This window comes from Oncorhynchus mykiss, chromosome 7 (assembly GCF_057628025.1).
Source record: "Oncorhynchus mykiss isolate SJ-2025 chromosome 7, ASM5762802v1, whole genome shotgun sequence".
Lineage (NCBI taxonomy): Eukaryota > Metazoa > Chordata > Actinopteri > Salmoniformes > Salmonidae > Oncorhynchus > Oncorhynchus mykiss.
Window position 1 is genome coordinate 6,947,237 of NC_143028.1, and position 12,764 is coordinate 6,960,000.

Genomic DNA, 12,764 nt, shown 5'->3' on the forward strand with positions numbered 1-12,764 from the left:
ATAGACCACCGGGCTTGGTGTTGTTGTGTTGGAGTAAGGGGGAACGGGGGAGAGAGAGAGAGAGAGGGCCTGAGCGAGGCAGAGGGAACCATCAGGCGCATTGAGGCAGCCATTTTAAGGAATATGTCCTCACCCTGACCATGAAGTAGACAGGACATCTAGCAGTCTGGGAGGAGAAGCCATTTTAAGGATCTCATATTCACCCTTGCCTCCATGGGATTGGGATACACATACCAACTAAGGAGAAGTGGCCATTTTGAAATAAGTCATCCTTACCTCACTAAGGTCAGGATTTGAGGGTAAAACCAGGAAGAACTGTCAAGTGTAGAGGAACGGGCTTAGATTGGGATTTGATGGTGATTTGAGAGTTCGACAAGAAGACGGACGTTTGATTAATGAGGATTACACATCTGAGAGGCCCAATGTTAAAATAATAAGAGAGTGAGAGAGAAATCAACTGGAGCCATGCTAAAGAAGGAGTATCTGGAAGCTCGGAAGGCTTTGAGAAGTGTGAGCCACGGTGTGACCGGCCCCAGGAGAAAGAAACCCAAAGGTGAGTGTTAGAACTCTTTCTAACCAACCACACGGAAAAGGTGGGAAGTGTCTGGGCTCTTGAGTAGGTTCGTTCTTACTGTTCAGCTATCTATTATCTTATGACAATCTGATGTTGTTGTGCTTACTGGGACGAAGTCTGAAGTAAAAAAGGACGGGACCATGATGAGGTCACAACAGACACAGAAGACCTCATCAGACTCATATTGTCTACTGTTCATTCTCTTCCATTACCTCCTTATAGAATATTGAATGGTACAACGCCATTGACTTATTCTTCTAATTCTTGTTGGGGACCAGGATGTTTCAAACAGGTGTTGGCTGGCTGACAGGCCTCCAGTGCAAACCAATAATACTCATCTAATGAGCAGGCTATTCACAGCATCCCCCGATGATGATAACTAGACACGCACTGCCTCTGAGGATAGTCTCTTCTTCTAGGCTCTCAACTATTAACAGACTCTGAGAAAAATGTCTGGGCATTGCATCCATAAAATGACTGTACCAGCTACAGGAAATACTAGGGAGTACATTGTTTCAAAGGATAATATTGCAGTACTTCAAAGACTCTGTGGGAGCAGTTGTAAATACATTATCTCCCACCAGTGAGGCCCCCCCCCCCCCCTCCCCCCCCCAGTTGTCTGTATGTCTGTCAGCCCGACTGCCTGTCTGTCTGGTCACATGGTAGATACAGTACCTCCTAATTTTAGTCCATACTGTAGGCATAGAGTATCTCATAGTATCTCTCTCAGTCTCTCTCTGCCCCCCCTCTCTCTTTCTCTCCTTCTCTCAGTCTGTCTCTGCCCCCCCTCTCTCTTTCTATCCTTCTCTCAGTCTGTCTCTGCCCCCTCTCTCTCTTTCTCTCCTTCTCTCAGTCTGTCTCTGCCCCCCTCTCTCTTTCTCTCCTTCTCTCAGTCTGTCTCTGCCCCCCCTCTCTCTTTCTATCCTTCTCTCAGTCTGTCTCTGCCCCCTCTCTCTCTTTCTCTCCTTCTCTCAGTCTGTCTCTGCCCCCCCTCTCTCTTTCTCTCCTTCTCTCAGTCTGTCTCTGCCCCCCCTCTCTCTTTCTATCCTTCTCTCAGTCTGTCTCTGCCCCCCCTCTCTCTTTCTCTCCTTCTCTCAGTCTGTCTCTGCCCCCCCTCTCTCTTTCTCTCCTTCTCTCAGTCTGTCTCTGCCCCCCCTCTCTCTTTCTCTCCTTCTCTCAGTTTGTCTCTGCCCCCTCTCTCTCTTTCTCTCCTTCTCTCAGTCTGTCTCTGCCCCCCCCCTCTCTCTTTCTCTCCTTCTCTCAGTCTGTCTCTGCCCCCTCTCTCTCCCCTCTTTGTCACCCCAGTCCACTATCCAGTCCTGTGACTAACACAGACCAGACCTAGATAATGAGATAAACTAGCAAGAGGCATCTGTGTGATGTGAAATCCCATTACATTCCCAGAATGCATCCCAGTGCATGGTCACGGACCACAATGTATCGCCATATTCAGTGATGTAAAGTACTTTAAGTAAAATTACTTTAAAGTACTACTTAAGTAGTTTTTTTTCACTACATTAGTAAAGAAAATATCAATAGTACCATAATAGTACCATAATACCATATTGTACTCCATACATTTCCCCTGACAACTAAAAGTACTTGTTACATTTTGAATGCTTAGCAGGACAGGAACATTTTGAAATTCACTTACAAGAGAACACGTGGTCATCCCTACTGCCTCTGGTCTGGAGGACTCACTAAACAGAGAACACGTGGTCATCCCTACTGCCTCTGGTCTGGAGGACTCACTAAACAGAGAACACGTGGTCATTCCTACTGCCTCTGGTCTGGAGGACTCACTAAACAGAGAACACGTGGTCATTCCTACTGCCTCTGGTCTGGAGGACTCACTAAACAGAGAACACGTGGTCATCCCTACTGCCTCTGGTCTGGAGGACTCACTAAACAGAGAACACGTGGTCATCCCTACTGCCTCTGGTCTGGAGGACTCACTAAACAGAGAACACGTGGTCATCCCTACTGCCTCTGGTCTGGAGGACTCACTAAACAGAGAACACGTGGTCATCCCTACTGCCTCTGGTCTGGAGGACTCACTAAACAGAGAACACGTGGTCATCCCTACTGCCTCTGTTCTGGAGGACTCACTAAACAGAGAACACGTGGTCATCCCTACTGCCTCTGGTCTGGAGGACTCACTAAACAGAGAACACGTGGTCATCCCTACTGCCTCTGGTCTGGAGGACTCACTAAACAGAGAACACGTGGTCATCCCTACTGCCTCTGGTCTGGAGGACTCACTAAACAGAGAACACGTGGTCATCCCTACTGCCTCTGGTCTGGAGGACTCACTAAACAGAGAACACGTGGTCATCCCTACTGCCTCTGGTCTGGAGGACTCACTAAACAGAGAACACGTGGTCATCCCTACTGCCTCTGGTCTGGAGGACTCACTAAACAGAGAACACGTGGTCATCCCTACTGCCTCTGGTCTGGAGGACTCACTAAACAGAGAACACGTGGTCATCCCTACTGCCTCTGGTCTGGAGGACTCACTAAACAGAGAACACGTGGTCATCCCTACTGCCTCTGGTCTGGAGGACTCACTAAACAGAGAACACGTTGTCATCCCTACTGCCTCTGGTCTGGAGGACTCACTAAACAGAGAACACGTGGTCATCCCTACTGCCTCTGGTCTGGAGGACTCACTAAACAGAGAACACGTGGTCATCCCTACTGCCTCTGGTCTGGAGGACTCACTAAACAGAGAACACGTGGTCATCCCTACTGCCTCTGGTCTGGAGGACTCACTAAACAGAGAACACGTGGTCATCCCTACTGCCTCTGATCTGGAGGACTCACTAAACAGAGAACACGTGGTCATCCCTACTGCCTCTGGTCTGGAGGACTCACTAAACAGAGAACACGTGGTCATCCCTACTGCCTCTATTCTGGAGGACTCACTAAACAGAGAACACGTGGTCATCCCTACTGCCTCTGGTCTAGAGGACTCACTAAACAGAGAACACGTGGTCATCCCTACTGCCTCTGGTCTGGAGGACTCACTAAACAGAGAACACGTGGTCATCCCTACTGCCTCTGGTCTGGAGGACTCACTAAACAGAGAACACGTGGTCATCCCTACTGCCTCTATTCTGGAGGACTCACTAAACAGAGAACACGTGGTCATCCCTACTGCCTCTGGTCTGGAGGACTCACTAAACAGAGAACACGTGGTCATCCCTACTGCCTCTGGTCTGGAGGACTCACTAAACAGAGAACACGTGGTCATCCCTACTGCCTCTATTCTGGAGGACTCACTAAACAGAGAACACGTGGTCATCCCTACTGCCTCTGGTCTGGAGGACTCACTAAGCACAACAGCATCTTTTGTTAATAAAGTCTGAGTGTTGCAGCCCCTGGCTATCCGTCATTTTAAAAACAAGAAAATGGAGCCGTCTGCTTTGCTTAATTTAAGGAATTTGAAATTATTTATACTTTTACATCTACTTCTATATTTTAGCAATTAAATGTACTTTTGATACATTTTTAAAACTAAATACTTTTAGACTTTTACTGAAGTAGTATTTTACTGGGTGACTTTAACTTTTACTTGAGTAACTTTCTATTAAGGTATCTATACTTTAACTCAAGTATGACAATTGGGTACTTTTTCCACCACTGGCCATATTAAGGGAACTGACCTATTTTGTCAGGTGAGGAAAGATGATCCTAGATCTGTACCAAGGGGACATTTCACCCCGGATCATGAGATGAGGTGCCTCCGTGTTTGGCCTGGCGTCCTGTTTATGTTCCTTCTCTCTAGTTAGGCGTCAGTCCCATGGTCTGAGGCCTGGAGGGGGCCAGGATTAGGTGATAGGATCAGGTTTCTGTGTGGTCATCAGCAGTCAGTACAGACATGCCCACTGTGTCTGTCACCTGGGCCTGGACCTCTACACCACCCTGTATCACCACAGGGTCTGACTCTGAGCTACGTTTACAACAAAGGAATGGCTTCTGTTCTATGACGGTAGTAGAATGTATAAACCCACTGGGCAAAAACTGGTTGAATCAACGTTGTTTCCACGTCATTTCAACCCTAAAATGAAACGTGATAATGTTGAATCAATGTGGAAAACTGATTGGATTTGCAAAAAGTCATCAACCTAAAGGAATTTCCTATTTTTTCCGCCAGACCTACAACCTAAATCCAATGACAGGGTGATATTTGTGGTTGATTTCATGTTGAATTCATGTTAGTTGACAACTTAACCAAATGTAAATGGAAAGACGCTGAACTGATGTCTGTGCCCGGTAGGAAGTTTCCTCTAACAGGGAAACCGAAAACGAACATGTAGACCCGGGGAAACCTCAGGGCAAGAGGAATGATCACCTTGTCTTCCCCAGCAAACGTCTAGATATGGGTTGTGACTAACAGGTTTTGGAGAAGGCTCTGGGTTCCTCTGTTGGGATTGACCGTGTCCTGTGGTTGGACCTGTGGCGCAAAGTGACTCGTATAAAAAAGCAACTCGATTAAGATGCGCCCACAGCGGGGTCTGTTTTCTACCTCACGGAGCTAATGCCAGATAAATGCCTCTGATAGAGTTGTGGGCCTGCAGAGAGTTCATCAGAGCTGCGCCACTGAAACCCCCCTCTGTCACAAAATCAATTGGCTTCCGTGAAGTCTGCTCTGTTTCTCATTGCTGTAAACTCATTCAAGTAGAGTAAATGGTATGCTGGCTACTGTATTGTATCAGCTAATTGATATCTGCGTGGAAGTCATGTTGTTTTCATTCATTTTCATGTAACTGATGATGGGGAAGAAAGAGGGGGGAGGAAGCTTCTTTAGACTATAAAAGATACGCCCATTGTGTTACTATGGTGACTTACTGTGATATAGTAACTGAATCCCCCTTAGGTCATTTGTCTGACAACATATTGTAGCTTTGACACCTGCTTCTTGGATTTTCATTGGACTGCTGAAATAGAAGGCAGTGTTATGATTGGTCCGGTGACATATTGATCCCCGTCGAGTGAATTGTGACTATCGTGGTGTATCCTGTATCGCACAGAGACCCTTGGTATTGATTACTCACTGCCAGAGAAAATCCCTTCTTTCTGGAGATGCATGGGGCGAGGTGATGGAGCAGGGATGAAGAGGGATGGAGGGAGACGAAGGGAGGTAGAGGGAGGGATGGGAAAAGGGGAAGGAAGGAAGGAAGGAAGGAAGGAAGGAAGGAAGGAAGGAAGGAAGGAAGGAAGGAAGGAAGGAAGGAAGGAGAAGGCTTATAGCTATTGAGGCAGCTTTTGAGTGAAAAGGAACACTATAGGCTGTATTTTTTAAATTAGGGTGCATTCACTTACTTAGAAACAGCCAAGTGGGTAAATAAACAACATTATTACGATCAATGGAAGCTTTAGCTATAAAAAAAGACTAATCTATTGCGACGTCTGGGAATGGTTGGCTTTCTCTGATTTATGGGCATGTGTTAATATCCCCTGGGTATTGACACTGTGTATCACACTTATAAACTGTAGCGTGTCTCACGTAACAATGATGAAAAAGTGGATTTTTCAGCATAGCAGTCAATCGCAGTGTGAAAGATTTGGCCTAAATCTAAAAAATGCCCATCTAGTTTCTGGTTGGCTGGGTGGTTTTTACAATGAGATCTGGGTCCCCCTGTTATTCTTTTTAGATTAATTTGATGGATGTGGTGGACACAGATGTATCTGAGAGAACGATGCATTGTGTGTGTGTGTGTGTGTGTGTGTGTGTGTGTGTGTGTGTGTGTGTGTGTGTGTGTGAGAGAGAGAGAGGATTATATTATGACAGACCAGCTAGATCTACTGTCTCTATTATATTATGAAAGGCGAAAAGAAGGGCGGAGGAAGGGGAGATAGAGTGTCTGAGAAGAGGCTTATTGGTCATGGAGGGAGATAGATGGTCACATGCAGGTTGAATATCACCAGGAAGAGAGAGACAGAGACCCACCAGGAGGAGAGATAGACATAGAGAACCCACCAGGAGGAGAGATAGACATAGAGACCCACCAGGAGGAGAGATAGACATAGAGACCCACCAGGAGGAGAGAGACACAGAGACCCACCAGGAGGAGAGAAGCACAGAGACCCACCAGGAGGAGAGAAGCACAGAGACCCACCAGGAGGAGAGAGAGAGAGAGAGAGAGAGAGAGAGAGAAAGAGACATAGAGACCCGCCAGGAGGAGAGATAGACATAGAGACCCACCAGGAGGAGAGAGACGCAGAGACCCACCAGGAGGAGAGCGACATAGAGACCCACCAGGAGGAGAGATACACAGAGACCCACCAGGAGGAGAGAGACACAGATACCCACCAGGAGGAGAGAGAGACATAGAGACCCACCAGGAGGAGAGAGAAACAGAGACCCATCAGGAGGGAGAGAGACACAGACATGAGAAGAGAGGGGTAGAAGGTTCTAGGCAGAGACCCAAGAATAAGACCAATATGTCAACAGGAGAGGGGAGAGAGGTGAGGAGAAAACAAGAGGGTGTGATGGGTGAGGAGAGAGGGGGAGACGGCTGAGGAGAGAGGGGGAGAAGGTATGGGGGCAGAAAGTGATAAGCAGAGATTGTCTGGCGAAGGCCAAAGACGTCCCCAGGAAAGGAAGAGAGGGGAGAAGAGTATGGTGGAAAGGAAGGGCAGCGATTGCAGAGGAAGCGTGTGACAGGCCTGTAATAAGAAGGGAGGATTTGTAGTGTCAGGTGATAGCAGTGGGAGGATGATGTGTTCTCTTCACCTTTCCTCGTTCCCTAATTCCTTTCACCACATCTGTTTGTTTCATGATCTGTTATCCCTAGTTGATGACTATTCCTGTGAGAACCGTAGAATGGGGAGGCGGTGTAGAAAGACATCATCATCTTTTCCCATATCATTTATTGATGGTTAAGACTCCATTTCCCTCACACACTCTGACCTGCTGACACACAAACTCAGGGCTTCCCAAACTCGGTCCCGGGGCCCCCTGGGTGCACGTTTTGATTATTGCCCTAGCATTACACAGCTGATTCAAATAATCAAAGCTTGATGATGAGTTGGTTGTTTTAGTCAGCTGTGTAGTGCTAGGGCAAAAAAACAAAACGTGCACCCAGGGGGGGCCCCAGGACCGAGTTTGGGAAACCCTACACTAACGTAGTGAGAGAGATACACTGTGTATAAAACACCACAAAGACAAACGCACAACCTACTGTTGATGTCAAATGTACAGTGAATGTATCCATGGTGTTGTTGTTCCTATTGATTTGTGTATCTGTCAGAGACTATGGCGTGCACAGCTTGTATGTTGCACCAGCTAGCCATCAAGCTAATCTATCTACGCCATTTGTAGTGTTGGGGACAGAGCTGAAGCAGAGCGGGAGAAATGGAGAGGGGCAATTCTGCTCTGTTCACTGGTGCAAATAACTGATTGCTATTTAGCGTGAAGTCACATTTAGTAGAACGTCACAGACATGGACCATGAATGTATAATTGATGCCAAGGGGGTGGGGAGGCTGTTTTCTCAAGGCTGCATTCTTCCTCTCCTCTGTGAAGATACTGGAGCTGAAGAGAATCAAGCAGAGGAGGAGAGGAGAGAGGGATCCCGAAAAAAGAGGCAGTTTGGATTAAGGATTTGGATTTTGGGGAGGGTGGAGTTCGAAGCGGGGCACACTTCAACTGTGGGTTTATGATGTCAACAGAACGGAGGGAACTCTGTCTGATTCTATTTCCCACTTTCTATTCTCCCTCCATCTCTATTGGTCTGTCTTTCTCTCTACCCTCTCCTCTCTCTCCTGCTCCCTCTGTGCTTCCCCTCTGCTCTCTCTTTGTCTGCTCTCTCTCTCTCTTTCTCATTCTTGGCGGCTATCTCTCCTCTCCTCTTATTCCTCCTGCTGCTGTTGCTGTGTCAGAGAGAGGAGACAGAGAGGATGCTTTAGAGGAGCAGGTAGATTTCCTTCCTCCGGATCACACCTCTCCACTGTTGTCCTCACGGGTTGGGGTCTCAATCTGTTCCTCTCTGCCTGGCTACTGTTGCTCCGAGGAGGGGCTTGGTTGAAGGAGGGAGGGATGGGCTGGAGGGGATGGAGACCGGCTCGGCTTGTGTCAGCGTTCGGCTGAACATTTTCTCCTCCGGCAGCAGTCAGAGTCTGCTACGTCAGAGTGATGCTGCTCACCTTGGCGGATAAACACTCTCACTCTCACACAAAGACACCTGGATATTGTGGATTGTAATCCCCGAACGTTCCTCCTCTCATCCAGACCAGAGGATTATAAACACCCACGCGTGTGAAGAGAGCTACATCTATTTACATGGTTTGTGTGAGAATTATTGTGGTTGACCCACACTCCATTTGGGTAGGATCACAGCAGTGATGTTTTGCTGAGCAAGTGGCACAGGTAATCTGCAACCCAGAGGAGGGCATCGAGAGAGAGAAAGAGAGATACAGAGTCACTACTTTTAGACATGAAGAAAATCTGGTCCAAGAAGAGGTTCCAGGTGAGTCACTACCTTTCAGACACAAAGTTGCTTTGTTACACTTAGTGCATGCTCTTTTCTAAGCCGTTTTCTCATGGAGAACTACAGAGCTATAATGGCTTTGTGATAGATTACTAGAACCAAGAGGAAAAGGACACATACTTTGTTGCCCACCCTTTAACCATTTTACCAGTAAACACAGATCATTGTTGCTATAGGTTAATAAATCCAGGTCTGTACAGTAGGTCTTGTAGCTCTCTGTGTGGCATGTCCTCAGTGTCCTCTGGGTTCTTGTGGCCTCTGTGGCACAAAGGGTATAGCTTTACTGTTCCATATGACACGGTAACAAAGAATGCCACCCTGGGGGTCAATGTCCCATTCTGTTGGCTGGTGGGAAGATGCCTTTGGGAGCTGGGTGAAAAATCAGCTTTCAGACAAATTTCACGGTCCAATTTCTTTCTTCTCCATTTATATTATAAATGTTCCATTTGTAACACATTTTATTCTAATGACCATTTGTCTACCCCACAACATGTATCCTGGCAGAGAACGTCTGATATTTTGCATTTGACATTGGGTTTATCCCAAATGTGATCTGTGGAGAATAGAGAAGTGTGTCACTGGGCCACAGTGCAGACAACTGATATGTAGCACCAGATGACCAAGTACAATTATGTGGTACAGTATGTGCGACACAGTCGATATTCAGAAATAACCATGTAAACCTTGTGAAATATCCTCTTCAAACTCTGGCATAAACAGTATAGAGCTTTGAGGAAACTATGGTGCCCAGTAATTACCTAGCCTTGCCAAGCCAGAAACCTTTACTGTGCAGAAATGCAGTTTGTGCCTGGTTCTGCCTACTACAGATGTAGCATCTTAATTTGATCACTCTTTTGTTGCTGAGATGCAAACTTGGAGTCTATTCAAGTTTTAAAAAGGCTTCTAAAGTTTGTCATTTCCCCTTTCAAATGTCAGACTTAGCCCTAATGAAACATGTATCTACCCCTACAAAAAATGTCCATTAATATAATAATATTAACATTATAATTAATATCAATACTTTAATCCACATAATAATTCACGTTTCCCGTTGCTGCAGGATTATTTTCCTACTGTAACAAACTGGCTCAAATTAAAATCCTACATCTGTATGTGTTGATATGATTGCCCAGAGTTCCCCATAATCAGGAACAGGAGATTGACAATGGACGCTTCTAGTTGCTTCGGTTGTTTTTTGTCTCACTGTGGCCACCAGGCAACACTTCATCAACAGGCTCTGGCTGGCAAATAGCAGTAGGCATAGTACTTAGAGAGCAGAGCAGCCTGATTGATCTAGCAGTTGAATCACTACTTTACTCTGACTTCAGGGTTTTCTGTGTCTCTGTACTGTAATGAGTCATTCCATTGAGCTCTCTGTGAGCTCTTCAAGGTCCTGATCGACGGTTGGTCATAGGAGTCATAGGAGTTATCAAAGGCTATAGGAGTCATTGGAAGTGATGACTTATCAAGTTATCAGTGTGTAGGGTTTTAGATTAGGTTATAAGGATGTAGGATGCAGGACATTATGGAGTTTGAGATATGAGCTTCTTCTCTTGTTTGGGCCTTTTCTTTTGGATTCTGACAAAAATGTTGTCCTCTGATTTCAGTAACTCATTAAGTTTCATGACTGTTTTGCTGGTTTGACTCATGCAACCCTCTATCTCTCTATTATTTCAGAGGACCGGACACTCCACCAAGACGTTTGGAAGGTTCACCCATGGTGTGTTTTCTGTATGACTTTTTACACAGTTATTACTTAGTAATTGCACAGTTAATAATAGTAATTACACGGTTGATAATAATTATTACACAGTTAATAATGGTTATTACACAGTTAATAATGGTTTTACACAGTTAATGGTTATTACGTAGTTATTACTTAGTAATTAAACAGTTAATAATGGTTATTACACAGTTATTAATACATAGTTATTACACAGAAACTGAGTTTTACTGTGCATATTTAGCTTGTTGTTGTATCTGAGAACCACTTAACGCTTTCTGTATTAAAAAAGATCCTTGTTAAAAAAATGATTTAGTGCAGAGATTTCATGCATTTTTCATGTTTTAATTGCTGCTAGGAAAAAGACAGTGGGCTTTTTCATTATTTAGCTGTCAGAATGCCTCTCCTCCGCCCCCACAAGCAATTTTCTTGTTACCATATTGTTGCCTCTCTGCATAACATCACAGAATGAATCATTTCTGAGGGTCTTAGTTTAGCATTACATCTGGAATCTCAGTCAAACAGAAATGCTCACAGCTCCTTTTCCAAATCATATTTCCACCCAACTGTTAATCTAATCCACGGTGTGTATTGCAGCGAGACGTTTTAAACTACAGCCTCTCATATTGCTGAGTCGATATTCCTTGCACAGTGTGTGTCCAGCTATTTAGTCCCATCCCACTTGGTACAGATGGGTGAACCCAAATATACAAGGAAATTGACTGTTAAAACTGTATGACCACTGTTATTGTCTATTTCACATTTACTCCCTTTTCTGTCATTTAGCAGATACTGTTATCCAAAGCAACATGACAGTGAAATGAGGCATAACCCATTTGCTTGCCTCTTCCTCAGCAAGCTCCAGCAGTAGGCTATCTAAGCATATGTGTCAGGTTTGGCAGTTGGGCTGGTGATTAAAGACTCTAATGGGTATGGAGCCGATGGGTCGTGTGGGTGAGAGAGATGGTGGTTTCTATAGTAACTGTGCCCTCCCGTCTGCCCTCTCTTCCTGCCACTATGGAAGCGAAGTTTTCCGCTCCTGCCGAAAGCAAAGCTATGGTAAACCAGTCTTGTTTTCTCTCGCGCTCTCGTTGTCATCTGTTCGTTCTCTCTCTCTCTGTCTCTCTCACTCACTCTCTCTCTCTCTCTCTCCTCTCTCTGTCTCTGTCTCTGTCTCTGTCTCTCTCTCTCTCTCTCTCTCTCTCTATCTCTCTCTCTCTCTCTCTCTCTCTCTCTCTCTCTCTCTCTCTCTCCTTCTTGTTACATCTACAAGCCAAGATACTGTTGTGAAAGAGGTCCTCCCATGTTTGCCTGGACTCATTTCCTCTTCCCTTTCTTTCTTTATAATTTTCCATCTATTTGATTTCTCTGTCTCTTGAATATGTCTATTGCTCTATTCCAAACATTTCCACAGGGTTTTGCACTACACACCATTTAGTTCTCTTAAGTGGTTAATGTTTTTTCTTAACATGTTCCCTAGAAATGTCAGCTTCTTTGTAACATCTCTATTGATCTCATCAAAGGTCGCTGAATTGACTTCTCTCCTTTGAGATGATTTGCACAAGGCCTCCACATAAAGGGCCACAGCTACAGTACATATTGGGTGCTAATATCTATTAAAGAGATAGAGTGCAAGTCAAAAGTCTGGACACATCAACTCATTCCAGGGTTTTTCTTTATTTTTACTATTTTCTACATAGTAGAATAACCCCAAAAATCTAAATATATGTCAGTTGTGTTGTGACAAGGTAGGGTGTATACAGCCCTATTTGGTAAATGATCAAGTCCATATTTTGGCAAGAAAAACTAAAATAAGCAATAAATGACAGTCCATCATTACTTTAAGACATCGGAACATTTGAAGAACTTTGCAAGTTTATTAAAGTGCAGTCGCCTATACCATCAAGTGATATGATGAAACTGGCTCTCATGAGGACCGCCACAGGAAAGGAAGACCCAGAGTTTCCTCTGCT

The 12,764-nt window shown here is 45.2% G+C and overlaps 1 protein-coding gene across 7 annotated transcripts in view; it reads left to right on the top strand.

Moving 5' to 3' along the window:
• The window catches only part of LOC110528723 (striated muscle preferentially expressed protein kinase), a 61,531-nt gene that overhangs the window by 7,472 nt on the left and 41,295 nt on the right, over positions 1 to 12,764 (top strand). The window contains exons 1-3 of one of the 7 annotated variants that reach the window (XM_036982570.2): positions 7,898 to 9,047; positions 10,746 to 10,788; positions 11,821 to 11,850. The exons of 4 other annotated variants lie outside the window; for them this stretch is intronic. In XM_036982570.2, coding sequence (XP_036838465.2) covers positions 9,015 to 9,047; positions 10,746 to 10,788; positions 11,821 to 11,850 — 106 coding nt within the window. In that variant the 5' untranslated portion in view covers positions 7,898 to 9,014. Of the gene's footprint in view, positions 1 to 7,897; positions 9,048 to 10,745; positions 10,789 to 11,815; positions 11,851 to 12,764 lie in introns of those variants that run through there. 2 more of the 7 variants (XM_090240074.1, XM_090240078.1) reach the window with 2 other exon arrangements.